The sequence below is a fragment of the Apodemus sylvaticus genome, chromosome 11 (genome assembly GCF_947179515.1).
Source record: "Apodemus sylvaticus chromosome 11, mApoSyl1.1, whole genome shotgun sequence".
Lineage (NCBI taxonomy): Eukaryota > Metazoa > Chordata > Mammalia > Rodentia > Muridae > Apodemus > Apodemus sylvaticus.
The window spans coordinates 14,991,313-15,011,836 of NC_067482.1; the positions used below are offsets into that span (position 1 = coordinate 14,991,313).

Genomic DNA, 20,524 nt, shown 5'->3' on the forward strand with positions numbered 1-20,524 from the left:
GTCAGAGGCTTGCATCTTAGAAAACTCCCTGATTCGGCTGGGATTTGGCAATATATCTGCATTGCTCAACTGGTATGTAAACCATTTTTTTTCCTTGGGTCATGCAGTTTGATATAGAGAAATTCAGACTCGTTAGGAGGAACCTGTTGAGGATCTTGGGTTTCATTGCAAATGAAATTTTAGCCTCATCACCAATAATATCCCATGATAGCTTGTGTATATATCCCATTACTTTGCCTGATATAACTGTTTGAGACAAGGATTCTGTATGCTGTTCCAACTCTCTTTGAGCTGGCCATGTGCCTCCAGGTAAGCTACAAATCAGACAATCTGATTAAAATGCTCCTTCATGTTTCCCCTTCACTGTAATGGTCTTTATTTTTTTGTGAGACCCTGGATTACACTGTAGACCTGTAAGCCAGGTACCTTTGATATCCTTCCACATCATATAGGTGAAATGACACATGTGATTTACTCATGTGTTTTGCCTTAGCTTTTCCATTGCCTCTTTTACACACAAGTTTGCTCTGTGGACATATTCTACTTCCCAGACACAGGTAAGATTCAATCTTGTAGAAATGCACTGAAGTCATTCTGTTTTCTGGGAATTAATCTTGATCCATAACTCATGGATTTACATTGGTATGTTTGTTTCCTCGGTTTCTTTTTGTTTGCATAGGTTTGAGATATTTTATTTTGTTTTTGAGAAAGGGTCCTACATAAAATATTTTGATCTGACAATTATGTGAATATTTGCTTGATATAAAGACTTCCACATTATCATTGTGGGAGCCTCTCTTTCCACTACCAGTTTAGGTTAAACAGGCAAATTGATTTCTCTGTTACTGTTAGAGCATTAGCTCAGAAGCTTAGTGGTTGATATAATGTTGAGGAAGTTGAATTAAGTTTGTCTTGAACGTGTATTCCGTTCTGACTTCTTGGCAGGAGTCTTTTGACTCGAGACTTTAGAAGATGAGTATTCAGACCGCAGCCACACTCAAGAAGCTGGCAATTCAGTCTCTGGTGAGAGATGAGGCTTTGGCCATATCCTCTCTGGAGGATCTCCCCTCTGTACTCTTCCCAGCACTGTTCAAGGAGGCTTTCAGTGGCAGACAAAACAAGCTCATAAAGGCAATGTTGGCAGCCTGGCCTTTCCCCTGTCTCCCTGTGGGGGCATTGATGAAGACGTCTCAACTGGAAATGTTGCAAGCTGTGCTAGATGGAATAGACATGAGACTGACTAAAGGGTTTCACCCCAGGTGAGCAAAGGTCAAGTATTATATAAGAGACCATGTGGGGTACACAGTAGAGATTGTGGGGTCATTGCGAATGGCTTCTGATGGGATCACCAGACAGTGATTCAGGAACCTCATAGTTATTGTGTGCTTGGACTAAGGACAGTTATCAGTGGATTAGGGCTTTGATCCAAGCAGCCTCACAGTAGAATGTGCCTATCTATCCCTGCCATTCCTAAAACCATTAATAACGGGAATAGGGAGAAATAATGAGTAACTTAGAGGAAGGAAAGTGGTCAGGGCCACACATGCAGCTCAGAGAAAATTGTGCAGCATGCATGTGTGCACATTGCACTGTTGTTTAAAAAATATACAGCTTGGCAGGCTGAGGGGTATTTCACTATAGAGTCACTTAGTGAAACCTTACTGGGGGTCATCGCGGCTGCTGATACTTGACATGTGTTCACCCTCAGCAGGGGAAAACTTCAGGTTCTGGACCTGAGGAATGTGCACCATGCCTTTTGGAACATATGGGCTGGTACAGAGGACGATAGCTGTTCTTCAGAGCCCTTGGATGAGAAGCCAGTAGTGAAGGTCCTTCCCAGATATGCAGTGAGGAGGCAGCTGAAGGTGGTAGCTGAGTTGTGCCTCAGGCCACGCCTTGATGAAGCACAAGCAGCCTTCTTGAAGTGGGCCCAGCAGAGAAAGGACTCCCTACATTTGTGTTGTGCAAAGATGAAGATCTGGGCTATGCCCATGGACTTTATCAGCAAGATCTTGAATATATTTCATCCAGAGCATATTGAGGAATTGGAACTGAACACTCAGTGGAATTTGTACAAGCTGGCCGAATTTACTTCCTGCTTTGGGCAGATGAGAAATCTTTGCAAACTCTTCCTGGCACCCCTCTACAAGAACGTCTTCAAGATTGCCAATAGGACAGGAGACAGAGAAGAGCAGTATATCCAGGAGTTCATATCTGTCTTCTCCAAATTCAATTGTCTCCAGCATCTCTCCATGAGTGGTGTCCATTTCCTCAAAGACCACATGAATCAGGTCCTCAGATGAGCAAGGATGGAGGACTGGGTCAGCTAGCAGAGCAAATTTTCCTCTTCCATTTTAAATATTAGTGGTCCAGGGTGCCTGTCTGTCAGTCACTGGGAACAAACATTTAGGGGCTCCTTAGAATATGTAAGTAATGTGTAGTGAATCCAAGTCTTAAATGAGCATTCTTGAAGCAGAGGACAAAAGGGACATAAGGAGTAGGTCAGATATGGTCAGGAGGACTGGAAATTCTTCTTGGAATCATAGGCAAACAATCCATCAAAAAGGGGACAGGAAGGGTTGAATGTACTTAGATCTTGAGGGACTCAGCAGCAATGTGAGAAGGTGAGCTGTCTGCTTAGATCTTTGGGCACAGCCTTCCCTCTCCCCCTACTTCTCCGTGAGTGAAATGCTTGACCCTCAGTAGGGCTGAGTGCATGAGACAAGAGGGAGTGTGGGCATCTGCATGATAGCATGAGTGACTGTGGAGAGGTCAGGGTGCAATGCAGCATTGACTGAGGCCACAGGTCATGTCCTTAGATCCTGTCAGGACTCTCCTGGCATGAAACTTCCTCCTTGTTATCCTGGGTTTTATAGGGTATAATGGTTTTCTGCTTGAGACTATGGCCAGCAGATCAAGTGTGGGTTTGACTTCACTAAGCTGATTCCAAAAGGAAGCATCTCAGATAATATCTGTGATCATTTGCTCACACTCAGCTTGGGGTCCCTGTTCCCTTCTAAGACATTGAAAAGCCCACCCCATGCTCTCCATCACCATTTGCCAGAACTAACCCTCTGGTCCCCTTCATCTCTAGGCACCTGATGACGCCACTGAGCTCCCTTTCTGTCACTCACTACCAACTTTCACAGTCAGACTTGGATTCCTTCTCCCACTGCCAGAGTGTCTTTCAGCTAAAACATCTGGAAATGAGAGGTGTGGTTCTAACAGATTTGGATCTGATGCCTATGAAATGTCTCCTCCAAAAAGTGGCAGATACTCTAGAAACTATGGATTTTCAGGGATGTAGGATGAAGGACTCCCAGCTCATTGCCCTCTTACCTGCCCTCACACATTGCTCTCAGCTCACCAAGATCAACTTCTACAACAATTGCTTCTCCATGCCCATCCTGAAGGACCTTTTGGAGCACACAGTCAACTGGAGCAAGATGAATGTGGAACAATACCCTGCCCCTCTGGAGTGCTATGATAGGTTGGCTCATGTCTCCAGAGTAAGATTTGCCCAACTTTGTCTGCAGCTCCTGGAAACTCTCAGGGCAATAAGGCAGACCAAGAACATCTCCTTTGCTACAGATAATTGTCCTAAATGTGGTGAGTGCTGTGTCTATGGCCAAGGTGCGAGATTTTGTTTTTGCTGGCACTGAGCATGGATACAGGACTTCCTGATGTAAATAACGGACAGGACTGGGACACATCTCTCATGCATGGTGGTCAGAGACTGTGACTTCAGACACTTTATACATGCTTGGAAACAAAAGACTGTACAAGAACTGAGATCCTGGAAGCTGAGCTTGGCATGGGAAACAATCTGTTGGACTGTGTGAACAGAGGACTTGTGGAGTCAGGATGACAACTTGGCTGTTTTGAGTGACTTCTGCCAGGACAGATTAAGAGATGCTTTGTAATGGACTTGCCAACTTTTGTTCTGAACTGTAATGTCATGTCAATAAACAGAACCACGCTTCTTTTTTTAGATGTCATTCCTGGTGTGTAACTAGCATAAAGTATCTACCTTTAATCATTCTGCAACAAATACCCTCTGGAGAGGGTCAAAATGAACACATGGATGCCAGACATGTAATGATTCAAAATCCTGGGTACATGGATAATGTTATAAGCTAAGGTGATTCACATATGGATCTCTAGGTTAGCATGTGCTGAAGAAGAATTCATAAGAACAGCCTACATGTCTCTCACACTTCTTTTTTATTCCTTCCCATCCCTCCTCTCCCTGCCTGCTATTCAACTTCACAGGCCTTGTTGCTTTGAACCTTTGAACTTGCTCCATGCTTGCCCACAGCAAACTCCTTTCATGCTCTACAGACAGACAACCAATCAAAGAAGCCAAACCCCACGTATTAAAGGAGGTGACTCCTGTTTTAATAGTACATTTTGCTAGAAAAGAGGGCCAAAGTTTGGTTTCAGCACTTTTATCATCAGATGCCTCCAGCTGGAACTCAAGCTTCAGGTGGTAGGTCCATCTCTTCAGATATCTGTGGATCCTGGCTTTTACACATTATGCACAATACACATGCATATACACCAAAATGAAAAGTCTTAAAAAGCCCTCCATTTCACAAATATTTCACAAAATGAACTAATTTATTAAACTGAGGTTGCTTGAGTTGTGTGTGTCTCCAATGATTTTCCCCTACAGCACACTGTGAAGAGAATATGTGAAGTTTCAGGTGTATTAATTGAGCTTAGTTTTTGAGCAGCAGCCAGCTAGTGTTGGGCTCCAATGGTTCAATCTCCTTGAGACCTTATGAGACTAGGTTGGTTGATTCTGTAGGTTTTCTTCTGGTGTCCGTGAACTCTCTGACTCCTTCAATATTCCCTCTAGTCTTCCACAAGATTCCCTGAACTTTGTCTAATATTTGTCTGTGGGTCTCTGCATCTGTTTTGGTCAGTGGCTGGGTGAAACCTCTCAAAAGATAGTTATTCTAGGATTCTATTTAGAGAATATCATTAATAATGTCAGGGCTCTTGAACTCATTGTAAAAGGTGACACTTCCTGAACAGAACACCCATAGATCAGGCACTAAGACCAAAACATTTCAAGTGTGACCTCAAGAAAGTAGAAATCCTAAGTAAGGCAAATACAGCTTCAGTAGGTCAAAACAGTACCCTAAATAATGGCAAAAATATCTTCACCAGCTGTACATTCGACAGAGGGTTGATATCAATCAATGTAAATACCTCAAGAAATTAGACATCAATAACCCAATACTCCATTTAAAAAAAAAATGGAGTACAGAATTCAACAAAGAATTTTCAACAGGAAAGCTCTAATTGCCAGGATATACTTAAGGAAATATCCAACATTCCTAGGAAAATGCAAATTGTAAGGAGTCTGAGATTCCTTTCTATACACATGAGCATGGCTAGGATAAAAACTGAAATGAGCGCACTTGCAGGTGAGGATTTGGAGCAAGGGAGACAATCTTGCATTTCTGGTGAGTGTGTAAATTTGCACACCATATTTGGAAATCATGCTGGGTGATTATCACAAATAATTTTACTTCAAGGCCCAGTTATACAATTCCTGGCCATAAACTCAAAACTTCTTCTGCCATAGCACAAGAACACTTGCTCAACTTCATTCATAGCACCTTTATTCATAATAATCAGAAAATGTTAGCACACCACCTGTCTCTCACTGAAGAGTGGATAAGGAAAATCATGTACATTTCTGTCATGGAATACTAATCATATATTAAAAATAAGGATTATAATGCAATTTTCAGGAAAATAGATAGAACTCGAAAATATCAATTCTTAGTGAGGTCATTGTGACCCAGAAGAATGTGCATGCTATGTACTCACTAATACATGGATATTAGCCATAGAATAATGGAAAAGCATGCTACAATCCAAACACTCAAAGAAACTAAGTAAGATTAGGGCCCTAGGTAAGATGAATGAATCTCACTAGGTAAGGTAAATAGAATGTATATTACTAGTGGTTGATCAGAGGGAACTGTATGGGTGCTGGTATGGGACACAAAGAGAGGTATGGAAATCAAGTGTGTTGGGAGGAGCCGCCTCCACTGTGCTGGGAGAGAGAAATACAATCCATTTGGGGGCATCTCAGGTACAAGACAGACACACAGGATGGGGCAGGCTCCTGGGAGTATATGGGAGTGACCTTGGCTGGAAACTCAGGAGCTGGGGATAGGGAGATTGAAAGTGGCCACTTCCTGTAGTCAGGCATGATTTCCAGTGGGGGGAAGGTAACAGCAACCCACCAACAAAACCTTCCATCTAAAATTTTCCCTGCCTACAATATGTGCAGGTATAAACCTGGAGCTGAGTTTGAAAGAATAGCCAACTATAGACTGGAGAAACATGAGGATTAACCCAAGTCAGAAAGCCAAACTCTGACACTCTTGATGATACTTGGTTGTGCTTAAGAACAGAATCCTAGCATAACTGTCATACAAGAATCTTCATCCAGCATCTGTTGGCACCAGAAGGATATGCACAGCAAAACATTAGGCAGAATTCAGAGAGAGTTGGGGAAAAGTCAAAAGGAGGATTGAGGGAGTCAGATGGTGTCAATTTACCACAAGGAGATCAAGAGAACCAAGTTTCCTGAACTCATTGGGGTTTATCAGAGACTGAACCACCCACCATCAAAGAGCATGCAAGGTCTAGACCTAGGCTCCCTGGACATATGGAGCAGATGCGAATCTTGGGCTTATTGCATGTCTCATAAAAACCAGACAGCAGGGTTTCTCTTATTCAACTTCATGTACTTCCATGGGAAACTTTTCCCCTAGCTGGGCTTCCTTGTCTGGCCCCAGTGGGCACGGATATATTTAGAGCTGATGTAAATTGGTGTGCCAGGGCATTGTGGAAACTGCTGGGGGTAGGGCATGTGTGCCTCTTCTTCTCTGGGGAGAATGGGAGCAGGAAATGAGGGGGGAAGAGTCACAGGGTAGGTATGGGAAGAAAGCAACTTCAGGATGTGATCAGGTGGTAAAGCGAATACACAAATGAATTAATGAAAACCCAAAGAAATGATAGATAGGGAGCTAGATATATTTCACAGTTAAATGTTGCCTACTGCAAACTAAATATAAACACATTCTATCTGAAATATGGTAGCAACATGTTTTCTTAAGCCTCATATTTACACTAAAAATCATTAAATATGGTAATTTTGATATACATTAATGTAATGAGGATTGTGAAGCTTTGTGGCTACTGTTAGTATATACTTATACCTGATAATTAACATATGTAAATTATTCAAACAATGTTGTTTCAGTCAGACATCATGCTACATATATAAATAGTTAAGTTTATATTTATTTTATTTTACTCTGCCCACTGCACATTTTTTTCTTTTTCCTCTCTTTTCTTTTCTTTTTTTAAAATTAGATGTATTCTTTATTTACATTTCTTTTTGGGGGAGGGCTTTGGATTTGTTTTTTTCAAGACAGGGTTTCTTTGTAGAGCCATGGCTGTCCTGGAATGCACTCTGAAGACCAGGCTGGCCAAGAACTCAGAAATCTGCCTGCCTCTGCCTCCCAGGTCCTGGGATTAAAGGTGTGCTCCATCATTGTCTGGCCTTTATTTACATTTCAAATGTTTTCTCCTTGCCTGGATCACCCCCTCCCAAAAGTCCCATTAGACCTCTTCCCTCCCCCTGTTCCCCAATCGAACGCCTCCTTTATCCTTGTCCTGATATTCCCCTACACTGCTGTATTGAGCCTTTCCAGGACCAGGGCCTTCTCCTTCATTCTCCTTGTGTTACAAGACATTTTATGAAAAAATTATTTTCAGTAAAGGAAAAGCAATGTAAAGGGGATGGAGATATAACTGAGCATTTTAGAGTACTGGATTCTCTAACGAATACATCCGGTTCATTTGCCTGCTTATATGTTGCAGCTTCTGTGTCCTGTATTCCCACTGCTCTTAACTGCTGAACCATACATTCAGTAAATATGAGGTAAACATGATCAAGGATCAGCTTGGCACATAGTCTACAGATAAGCCAACAAGACAGGAGCTAGACAGGTAAAAGGCTCTTACCACACAAGGATGCAGAGGTATGGACTCTTTACTTTGCATGTAGCCTAGGTTATAGATGGAAACTCTTTTATCAAGGCAGCCATAAAATTAGTGCTGGGGTTCAATACTGGAAAGGATCTCAGTATCCAAATGTGAGAAGAAATATAGTAGAGTCCTAGAAACTTGAAGGTTGTGAGCTGTATCACTCTTGATTATGAGAGCACCTGCAACATGGAGAAGGCCAGTGACTCGTTAAGGTGAGCCCCAGTCTTAAGGACAGTTTCTTCACAACCTTAGAACTGGCAAGCCTGCCCCTGAGATTACTCAGTAGGCACTTCTGGAAGAAAGTTACCAGATATTCACAGGTTGAGGAGCAAGCCTAATTGTTGCCAGTGTCCTGTGATAGCCAAATTTCTGAAGAAAATGTTGGGAGAAGCCGTTCTCAGAAGTTCCACTGGATTCCAAGCCTGTAGTCTGTGGCTTCTGCCTGTTAAATCCAATTGACAATCAAGGAAGTTAATGGTAGCTCACAGCTTTGGGCAGCAAACAGGTGTTCTGAGTCACACAATGTTCCTTCCAAGTTCCTACAGGTGTAGCTCAGGGGTGACAACAGAAAGGAATTGTGTGTGCAAGGAAGATGTGAGTGGCTATATTCTAAGGTCACAACTGTGAAGCAGCTGCTACACATTCATTGGTGCTAGAGGGCAGCAAGCTACCAGAATAATATCTCAGAGCACCAGATCAACAAAGGGGCTGGAGTATGTTGGCCAGAGAAAGAACAGGGCTTAGCAGCAGGATCACATCCTCAGGCAAGTCCAGAGGAAACCCTCAAGGGCAGAAGTCACATAAACAAACAAACAAGAAACAAACCAAAACAAGAAAACCTGCCAGGCTCCCCAACCTCCTACTCTGACAATCATGCAACAGAAGGCCAAAGTCACCAGGACAGGGCTCCTAGCACTTTGGAGAAACCATGCAGACTAAACATAAGAATCTACTGTGCCCCACCCTTTGCATGAACTTCTTCAAGGACACCCAGGACATGCTCCGCAGAGGGACACAGGTCAATCACCGAAAATCGCTCCAAATAAGCTTGCAGGAATATAATAGGATCTGGAATCTATTCCCTCCCACTGAGTACAAAGCCTGGACCTGAACAAAGCCCCTTTCCCACCCTTGGGTGTTTTGGCAAAAGCCTACATTGTGTCTAAGGCTGGAAATTTATCAGGCTCAGTAAAAATGAGTCATTATCTTTATCTTTGACCAGAGGTACTTTTAACTCTTCCATTAAGAACTATAGTGCTGAGTAACTTATCAAGGTCAGTGGTAGCCCCTAGGCTCCATAATTCCCTGTGCATCAGTGCCATCCAGCTCAATGTCTCTTTTACCTTGGACCCAATTTACACTGAAATTCTTTCTTTCCAGTATGGATTTCTCCTTGCTTTTCCCAAGAGACATCCTCAGCTCTTTGGAGAAACCTGTTTTCTCTTGACCAACGGGATTAGAACCTTCACTGGGTTTCATTCATGAAAACTAGGTCGAGAGACTGAGCTGCCAATTTATCACTGAGCTACAATTATTGGTATTTGGTTGGGAGAGACAGAATCACATTGTGTAGGCTAGGTAGAGTCAGTTTGGAGCCATCCTTCTTCAGTCTCCTGAAGCTTTATTTCACCACCTTCCTGGATCAGCTCTCATGCTGTTCTGTACTTGATAACTGTCTTGCTACATTTGTATATTGGTGTACCAGCAGCAGAGCATGCGTGTAGATGGGGGAGGACTCAAAACTGCAGTGGTTTCTCTCCTTCCTCCCGAGGGCCCCATTACTGAACTCAGCACTTACTTGGGCGTCAAGTGCTATTGCTCTTTGGGCCATCTCACTGGACCTTAAGCTCTCTGGAGGATTTTCTTTTAGAATTGTGTTTTGGGTAATTTTTGCTTTGCTTGATTGCTTGTCTGGTTTTGGGTTGTTTGGTTGTTTGGTTATTTGGTTGGTTTTTGAAACGGATGGTCTGTTTAACATGTCTCTTTCTTCCTGAACTCAGTCTGAACAACATGCTGACCTTGACCTTAGTCGTTCACCTGCTACTACCTCCCTAATGCTAGTTGTAAGGATTGTACCTGCGCCATCTAGTAAACTACACTTTGTTTATGTGTTTCTTTGTTTTGTTGTTTTGGGGCAGGGTTTCATTGTTTAAGAGCCCTAGATGTCCCATAAGCTACTCTGTGGTCCAGTTTGGCCTCAACATCAAAGGTGCCCCTGCCTCTCTTGAGATTTAGGTCTGTGCTACCCTGCTCAGCTCTGGTTTAATTATAAGACAGATCCTCACTCCATAGGCTTTACTGGTTTTTGAATTATTTATTTAGATGAGGGTAGCCTTGAACTCACTGACCCAGTCAACCTTGGACTCCTGAGGGGATGGATTAAAGGTGTGTGCCACAAAACCCAAGATAGAGCTGCTGTTTTAAGATGATTGATTTTATGGGGAGTGGTGCTTGTGTACAAATAGGAATGGATAACCCTCACAGGCCTGCTGCCCTAGCAAGTCAGAATGAGGTTTCATGTTGGCTGGAACTGTAATCACAGATCATTTCAAGCCACCACATAGATGATAGGAATATAAGATTGACAGGTGCTCACACTTTCTAAAGCAACCCTTCAGCCCACGACCCACTCTATATTACATCTCCTTGAGGAAGGTTTTTTGGCTGATCCTAGTTGACTTACTCTCTGCTTCCTTGGGAGCCAAGGGCACCATCTCCCTCACACCCTCCTTTTTCCTTTTGCTTTCGTCCATTTAGGAAGCAGGCTTTGTAGAGATCACACAATACTACGGCTTACAATTTAGATGAACATGACCATGAACTGAGCATCCTATCTCAGGGATGTCCCAGCATCCTTGCTGCATGCCCCATCTTGTCTGCTGCAAAGAGTGTTGTAGGTAGAATTCCTGTATGTGGGGTAGCTCCCGACCATCTGAGTACATGCAGAACCCTGGCTAGTATAGTAATGGGGTCAAGCTATGCTCCGGCACCACCTCTAGAGTGGTTGATGCTGAAATTTATTGACCGAGCATCCACTTCATTCCTTGAGCTTCAATGTATAGTCCTGTCTCTGATATAGCAATCTGTTCCAAATCCAGTGAAAAAGAATATCTTCCAATTATGTCGTGTCTCTCATCAAAAACCGATTAAACCCTTACCTGATGCAAACTCTGGTCACATGAATAAAATCAAACAAGAAATAGTTATTCATAACAATAATCCTAGCCATAAGAAGGTTTCTGAGGCTGAAGGATTCCTAGAATTGGACCTCTAAAACAACCTTGGATTCAGAGCATGACATGGTCACTGGTACAACTTGAAAACTGAATAGATCTTATGCAAATGAAGGAATATATGTACCCACATGGTGTTGTATGGTGTATTAACAAATGGAATGTTTTTTATTTATCCAAGAAACTTTTGGGTGTGTTTGTGTGTGTGAATGACGATGAGTGGGAAATTTGTTATCACAAGTCCTTCTTATTCAATGAGTGAAATGATTACAACTTTGATGTATAATTTAAAGGGTGGAGATTAGACCAGGAAATCCAATTCCGGTTTGGGTTTGAAGGGTGTGGCTACAATAGGGAGGGGCAAGCAGAGATGTATATAAAGGCTTCCATGGAGCCACATATTACAGTCAGAGGCTTGCATCTTAGAAAACTCCCTGATTCGGCTGGGATTTGGCAACATATCTGCATTGCTCAACTGGTATGTAAACCATTTTTTTTTCCTTGGGTCATGCAGTTTGATATAGAGAAATTCAGACTCCTTAGGAGGAACCTGTTGAGGATCTTGGGTTTCATTGCAAATGAAATTTTAGCCTCATCACCAATAATATCCCATGATAGCTTGTGTATATATTCCATTACTTTGCCTGATATAACTGTTTGAGACAAGGATTCTGTATGTTGTTCCAACTCTCTTTGAGCTGGCCATGTGCCTCCAGGTAAGCTCCAAATCAGACAATCTGATTAAAATGCTCCTTCATGTTTCCCCTTCACTGTAATGGTCTTTATTTTTTTGTGAGACCCTGGATTACACTGTAGACCTGTAAGCCAGGTACCTTTGATATCCTTCCACATCATATAGGTGAAATGACACATGTGATTTACACATGTGTTTTGCCTTAGCTTTTCCATTGCCTCTTTTACACACAAGTTTGCTCTGTGGACATATTCTACTTCCCAGACACAGGTAAGATTCAATCTTGTAGAAATGCACTGAAGTCATTCTGTTTTCTGGGAATTAATCTTGATCCATAACTCATGGATTTACATTGGTATGTTTGTTTCCTCGGTTTCTTTTTGTTTGCATAGGTTTGAGATATTTTATTTTGTTTTTGAGAAAGGGTCCTACATAAAATATTTTGATCTGACAATTATGTGAATATTTGCTTGATATAAAGACTTCCACATTATCATTGTGGGAGCCTCTCTTTCCACTACCAGTTTAGGTTAAACAGGCAAATTGATTTCTCTGTTACTGTTAGAGCATTAGCTCAGAAGCTTAGTGGTTGATATAATGTTGAGGAAGTTGAATTAAGTTTGTCTTGAACGTGTATTCCGTTCTGACTTCTTGGCAGGAGTCTTTTGACTCGAGACTTTAGAAGATGAGTATTCAGACCGCAGCCACACTCAAGAAGCTGGCAATTCAGTCTCTGGTGAGAGATGAGGCTTTGGCCATATCCTCTCTGGAGGATCTCCCCTCTGTACTCTTCCCAGCACTGTTCAAGGAGGCTTTCAGTGGCAGACAAAACAAGCTCATAAAGGCAATGTTGGCAGCCTGGCCTTTCCCCTGTCTCCCTGTGGGGGCATTGATGAAGACGTCTCAACTGGAAATGTTGCAAGCTGTGCTAGATGGAATAGACATGAGACTGACTAAAGGGTTTCACCCCAGGTGAGCAAAGGTCAAGTATTATATAAGAGACCATGTGGGGTACACAGTAGAGATTGTGGGGTCATTGCGAATGGCTTCTGATGGGATCACCAGACACTGATTCAGGAACCTCATAGTTATTGTGTGCTTGGACTAAGGACAGTTATCAGTGGATTAGGGCTTTGATCCAAGCAGCCTCACAGTAGAATGTGCCTATCTATCCCTGCCATTCCTAAAACTATTAATAACGGGAATAGGGAGAAATAATGAGTAACTTAGAGGAAGGAAAGTGGTCAGGGCCACACATGCAGCTCAGAGAAAATTGTGCAGCATGCATGTGTGCACATTGCACTGTTGTTTAAAAAATATACAGCTTGGCAGGCTGAGGGGTATTTCACTATAGAGTCACTTAGTGAAACCTTACTGAGGGTCATCGCGGCTGCTGATACTTGACATGTGTTCACCCTCAGCAGGGGAAAACTTCAGGTTCTGGACCTGAGGAATGTGCACCATGCCTTTTGGAACATATGGGCTGGTACAGAGGACGATAGCTGTTCTTCAGAGCCCTTGGATGAGAAGCCAGTAGTGAAGGTCCTTCCCAGATATGCAGTGAGGAGGCAGCTGAAGGTGGTAGCTGAGTTGTGCCTCAGGCCACACCTTGATGAAGCACAAGCAGCCTTCTTAAAGTGGGCCCAGCAGAGAAAGGACTCCCTACATTTGTGTTGTGCAAAGATGAAGATCTGGGCTATGCCCATGGACTTTATCAGCAAGATCTTGAATATATTTCATCCAGAGCATATTGAGGAATTGGAACTGAACACTCAGTGGAATTTGTACAAGCTGGCCGAATTTGCTTCCTGCTTTGGGCAGATGAGAAATCTTTGCAAACTCTTCCTGGCACCCCTCTACAAGAACGTCTTCAAGATTGCGAATAGGACAGGAGACAGAGAAGAGCAGTATATCCAGGAGTTCATATCTGTCTTCTCCAAATTCAATTGTCTCCAGCATCTCTCCATGAGTGGTGTCCATTTCCTCAAAGACCACATGAATCAGGTCCTCAGGTGAGCAAGGATGGAGGACTGGGTCAGCTAGCAAAGCAAATTTTCCTCTTCCATTTTAAATATTAGTGGTCCAGGGTGCCTGTCTGTCAGTCACTGGGAACAAACATTTAGGGGCTCCTTAGAATATGTAAGTAATGTGTAGTGATTCCAAGTCTTAAATGAGCATTCCTGAAGCAGAGGACAAAAGGGACATAAGGAGTAGGTCAGATATGGTCAGGAGTGCTGGAAATTCTTCTTGGAATCATAGGCAAACAATCCATCAAAAAGGGGACAGGAAGAGTTGAATGTACTTAGATCTTGAGGGACTCAGCAGCAATGTGAGAAGGTGAGCTGTCTGCTTAGATCTGTGGGCACAGCCTTCCCTCTCCCCCTACTTCTCCGTGAGTGAAATGCTTGACCCTCAGTAGGGCTGTGTGCATGAGACAAGAGGGAGTGTGGGCATCTGCATGATAGCATGAGTGACTGTGGAGAGGTCAGGGTGCAATGCAGCATTGACTGAGGCCACAGGTCATGTCCTTAGATCCTGTCAGGACTCTCCTGGCATGAAACTTCCTCTTTGTTATCCTGGGTTTTATAGGGTATAATGGTTTTCTGCTTGAGACTATGGCCAGCAGATCAAGTGTGGATTTGACTTCACTAAGCTGATTCCAAAAGGAAGCATCTCAGATAATATCTGTGATCATTTGCTCACACTCAGCTTGGGGTCCCTGTTCCCTTCTAAGACAATGAAAAGCCCACCCCATGCTCTCCATCACCATTTGCCAGACCTAACCCTCTGGTCCTCTTCATCTCTAGGCACCTGATGACGCCACTGAGCTCCCTTTCTCTCACTCACTACCAACTTTCACAGTCAGACTTGGATTCCTTCTCCCACTGCCAGAGTGTCTTTCAGCTAAAACATCTGGAAATGAGAGGTGTGGTTCTAACAGATTTGGATCTGATGCCTATGAAATGTCTCCTCCAAAAAGTGGCAGATACTCTAGAAACTATGGATTTTCAGGGATGTAGGATGAAGGACTCCCAGCTCATTGCCCTCCTACCTGCCCTCACACATTGCTCTCAGCTCACCAAGATCAACTTCTACAACAATTGCTTCTCCATGCCCATCCTGAAGGACCTTTTGGAGCACACAGTCAAGTGGAGCAAGATGAATGTGGAACAATACCCTGCCCCTCTGGAGTGCTATGATAGGTTGGCTCATGTCTCCAGAGTAAGATTTGCCCAACTTTGTCTGCAGCTCCTGGAAACTCTCAGGGCAATAAGGCAGCCCAAGAACATCTCCTTTGCTACAGATAATTGTCCTAAATGTGGTGAGCGCTGTGTCTATGGCCAAGGTGCGAGATTTTGTTTTTGCTGGCACTGAGCATGGATACAGGACTTCCTGATGTGAATAACGGACAGGACTGGGACACATCTCTCATGCATGGTGGTCAGAGACTGTGACTTCAGACACTTTATACATGCTTGGAAACAAAAGACTGTACAAGAACTGAGATCCTGGAAGCTGAGCTTGGCATGGGAAACAATCTGTTGGACTGTGTGAAGAGAGGACTTGTTGAGTCAGGATGACAACTTGGCTGTTTTGAGTGACTTCTGCCAGGACAGATTAAGAGATGCTTTGTAATGGACTTGCCAACTTTTGTTCTGAACTGTAATGTCATGTCAATAAACAGAACCACGCTTCTTTTTTTAGATGTCATTCCTGGTGTGTAACTAGCATAAAGTATCTACCTTTAATCATTCTGCAACAAATACCCTCTGGAGAGGGTCAAAATGAACACATGGATGCCAGACATGTAATGATTCAAAATCCTGGGTACATGGATAATGTTATAAGCTAAGGTGATTCACATATGGATCTCTAGGTTAGCATGTGCTGAAGAAGAATTCATAAGAACAACCTACATGTCTCTCACACTTCTTTTTTATTCCTTCCCATCCCTCCTCTCCCTGCCTGCTATTCAACTTCACAGGCCTTGTTGCTTTGAACCTTTGAACTTGCACCATGCTTGCCCACAGCAAACTCCTTTCATGCTCTACAGACAGACAACCAATCAAAGAAGCCAAACCCCACGTATTAAAGGAGGTGACTCCTGTTTTAATAGTACATTTTGCTAGAAAAGAGGGCCAAAGTTTGGTTTCAGCACTTTTATCATCAGATACCTCCAGCTGGAACTCAAGCTTCAGGTGGTAGGTCCATCTCTTCAGATATCTGTGGATCCTGGCTTTTACATATTATGCACAATACATATGCATATACACCAAAATGGAAAAATCTTAAAAAGCCCTCCATTTCACAAATATTTCACAAAATGAACTAATTTATTAAACTGAAGTTGCTTGAGTTGTGTGTGTCTCCAATGATTTTAGCCTACAGCACACTGTGAAGAGAATATGTGAAGTTTCAGGTGTATTAATTGAGCTTAGTTGTTGAGCAGCATCCAGCTAGTGTTGGGCTCCAGTGGTTCAATCTCCTTGAGCCCTTATGAGACTAGGTTGGTTGATTCTGTAGGTTTTCTTCTGGTGTCCGTGAACTCTCTGACTCCTTCAATATTCCCTCTAGTCTTCCACAAGATTCCCTGAACTTTGTCTAATATTTGTCTGTGGGTCTCTGCATCTGTTTTGGTCAGTGGCTGGGTGAAACCTCTCCAAAGATAGTTATTCTAGGATTCTATTTAGAGAATATCATTAATAATGTCAGGGCTCTTGAACTCATTGTAAAAGGTGACACTTCCTGAACACAACACCCATAGATCAAGCACTAAGACCAAAACTTTTCAAGTGTGACCTCAAGAAAGTAGAAATACTCAGTAAGGCAAATACAGCATCAGTAGGTCAAAACAGTACCCTAAATAATGGCAAAAATATCTTCACCAGCTGTACATTCGACAGAGGGTTGATATCAAACAATGTAAATACCTCAAGAAATTAGACATCAAAAACCCAATACTCCATTTAAAAAAAAAATGGAGTACAGAATTCAACAAAGAATTTTCAACAGGAAAGCTCTAATTGCCAGGATATACTTAAGGAAATATCCAACATTCCTAGGAAAATGCAAATTGTAAGGAGTCTGAGATTCCTTCCTATACACATGAGCATGGCTAGGATAAAAACTGAAATGAGCGCACATGCAGGTAAGGATTTGGAGCAAGGGAGACAATCTTGCATTTCTGGTGAGTGTGTAAATTTGCACACCATATTTGGAAATCATACTGGGTGATTATCACAAATAATTTTACTTCAAGGCCCAGTTATACAATTCCTGGCCATAAACTCAAAACTTCTTCTGCCATAGCACAAGAACACTTGCTCAACTTCATTCATAGCACCTTTATTCATAATAATCAGAAAATGTTAGCACACCACCTGTCTCTCACTGAAGAGTGGATAAGGAAAATCATGTACATTTCTGTCATGGAATACTAATCATATATTAAAAATAATTATTATAATGCAATTTTCAGGCAAATAGATAGAACTCGAAAATATCCATTCTTAGTGAGGTCATTGTGACCCAGAAGAATGTGCATGCTATGTACTCACTAATACATGGATATTAGCCATAGACTAATGGAAAAGCATGCTACAATCCAAACACTCAAAGAAACTAAGTAAGATTAGGGCCCTAGGTAAGATGATTGAATCTCACTAGGTAAGGTAAATAGAATGTATATTACTAGTGGTTGATCAGAGGGAACTGTATGGGTGCTGGTATGGGACACAAAGAGAGGTATGGAAATCAAGTGTGTTGGGAGGAGCCGCCTCCACTGTGCTGGGAGAGAGAAATACAATCCATTTGGGGGCATCTCAGGTACAAGACAGACACACAGGATGGGGCAGGCTCCTGGGAGTATATGGGAGTGACCTTGGCTGGAAACTCAGGAGCTGGGGATAGGGAGACTGAAAGTGGCCACTTCCTGTAGTCAGGCAAGATTTCCAGTGGGGGGAAGGTAACACCAACCCACCAACAAAACCTTCCATCTAAAATTTTCCCTGCCTACAATATGTGCAGGTATAAACCTGGAGTTGAGTTTGAAAGAATAGCCAACTATAGACTGGAGAAACATGAGGATTAACCCATGTCAGAAAGCCAAACTCTGACACTCTTGATGATACTTGGTTGTGCTTAAGAACAGAATCCTAGCATAACTGTCATACAAGAATCTTCGTCCAGCATCTGGTGGCACCAGAAGGATATGCACAGCAAAACATTAGGCAGAATTCAGAGAGAGTTGGGGAAAAGTCAAAAGGAGGATTGAGGGAGTCAGATGGTGTCAATTTACCACAAGGAGATCAAGAGAACCAAGTTTCCTGGACTCACTGGGGTTTATCAGAGACTGAACCACCCACCATCAAAGAGCATGCAAGGTCTAGACCTAGGCTCCCTGGACATATGGAGCAGATGCGAATCTTGGGCTTATTGCATGTCTCATAAAAACCAGACAGCAGGGTTTCTCTTATTCAACTTCATGTACTTCCGTGGGAAACTTTTCCCCTAGCTGGGCTTCCTTGTCTGGCCCCAGTGGGCACGGATATATTTAGAGCTGATGTAAATTGGTGTGCCAGGGCACTGTGGAAACTGCTGGGGGTAGGGCATGTGTGCCTCTTCTTCTCTGGAGAGAATGGGAGCAGGAAATGAGGGTGAAAGGGTCACAGGGTAGGTATGGAAAGAAAGCAACTTCAGGATGTGATCAGGTGGTAAAGCGAATACACAAATGAATTAATGAAAACCCAAAGAAATGATAGATAGGGAGCTAGATATGTTTCACAGTTAAATGTTGCCTACTGCAAACTAAATAGAAACACATTCTATCTGAAATATGGTAGCAACATGTTTTCTTAAGCCTCTTATTTACACTAAAAATCATTAAATATGCTAATTGTGATATACAGTAAAGTAATGAGGATTGTGAAGCTTTGTGGCTACTGTTATTATATACTTATACCTGATAATTAACATATGTAAATTATTCAAACAATGTTGTTTCAGACATCATGCTACATATACAAATAGCTAAGGTTATATTTATTTTATTTTACTCTCTGCCCACTGCACATTTTTTCTTTTTCATCTCTTTTCTTTTCTTTTTTTAAAATTACATGTATTCTTTATTTACATTTCTTTTTGGGGATGGGCTTGGATTTGTTTTTTTCAAGACAGGGTTTCTTTGTAGAGCCATGGCTGTCCTGGAATGCACTCTGAAGACCAGGCTGGCCAAGAAATCAGAAATCTGCCTGCCTCTGCCTCCCAGGTCCTGGGATTAAAGGTGTGCTCCATCATTGTCTGGCCTTTATTTACATTTCAAATATTTTCTCCTTGCCTGGATCACCCCCTCCCAAAAGTCCCATTAGACCTCTTCCCTCCCCCTGTTCCCCAATCGTACCCCTCTTTTTCCTCTTCCTGATATTTCCCTACACTGGTGTATTGAGCCTTTCCAGGACCAGGGCCTTCTCCTTCATTCTCCTTGGGTTACAACTCATTTTATGAAAAAATTATTTTCAGTAAAGGAAAAGAAATGTAAAGGGGATGGAGATATAACTGAGCATTTTAGAGTACTGGATTCTCTAACGAATACATCCGGTTCATTTGCCTGCTTATATGTTGCAGCTTCTGTGTCCTGTATCCCCAGTGCTCTTAACTGCTGAACAATACATTCAGTAAATATGAGGTAAACATGATCAAGGATCAGCTTGGCACATAGTCTACAGATAAGCCAACAAGACAGGAGCTAGACAGGTAAAAGGCTCTTACCACACAAGGATGCAGAGGTATGGACTCTTTACTTTGCATGTAGCCTAGGTTATAGATGGAAACTCTTTTATCTAGGCAGCCATAAAATTAGTGCTGGGGTTCAATACAGGAAAGGATCTCAGTATCCAAATGTGAGAAGTAATATAGTACAGTCCTAGAACTTGAAGGTTGTGAGCGGTATCACTCTTGATTATGAGAGCACCTGCAACATGGAGAAGGCCAGTGACTCTTTAAGGTGAACCCCAGTCTTAAGGACAGTTTCTTCACAACCTTAGAACTGGCAAGCCTGCCCCTGAGATTACTCACTAGGCACATCTGGAAGAAAGATACCAGATATTCACAGGTTGAGGATCAAGCATATTTGTTGCCAGTGTCCTGTGATAGCCAAATTTCTGGAGAAAATGATGGGAGAAGCCTTTCTCAGAAGTTCCACTGGATTCCAAGCCTATAGTCTGTGGCTTCTTCCTGTTAAATCCAATTGACAATCAAGGAAGATAATGGCAGCTCAAAGCTGTGGGCAGCAAACAGGTGTTCTGAGTCACACAATGTTCCTTCCAAGTTCCTACAGGTGTAGCTCAGGGGTGACAACAGAATGGAATTGTGTGTGCAAGGAAGATGTGAGTGGCTAAATTCTAAGGTCACAACTGTGAAGCAGCTGCTACACATTCATTGGTGCTAGAGGGCAGCAAGCTACCAGAATAATATCTCAGAGCACCAGATCAGCAAAGCGGCTGGAGTATGTTGGCCA

General features: G+C 42.6%; 2 protein-coding genes across 2 annotated transcripts; both read left to right on the forward strand.

Moving 5' to 3' along the window:
* Positions 1-972: 972 nt before the first annotated feature.
* LOC127696296 (PRAME family member 8-like) lies at positions 973-3,662 on the forward strand. Its single transcript, XM_052198865.1, has 3 exons — positions 973-1,259; positions 1,709-2,302; positions 3,098-3,662. The coding sequence occupies exons 1-3, from the start codon at positions 973-975 to the stop codon at positions 3,660-3,662; spliced, it is 1,446 nt and encodes a 481-aa protein (XP_052054825.1).
* A 9,032-nt stretch (positions 3,663-12,694) lies between these two features.
* Positions 12,695-15,384, forward strand: LOC127696432 (PRAME family member 8-like). The gene is made up of 3 exons (XM_052199179.1): positions 12,695-12,981; positions 13,431-14,021; positions 14,817-15,384. The coding sequence occupies exons 1-3, from the start codon at positions 12,695-12,697 to the stop codon at positions 15,382-15,384; spliced, it is 1,446 nt and encodes a 481-aa protein (XP_052055139.1).
* Positions 15,385-20,524: the final 5,140 nt, after the last annotated feature.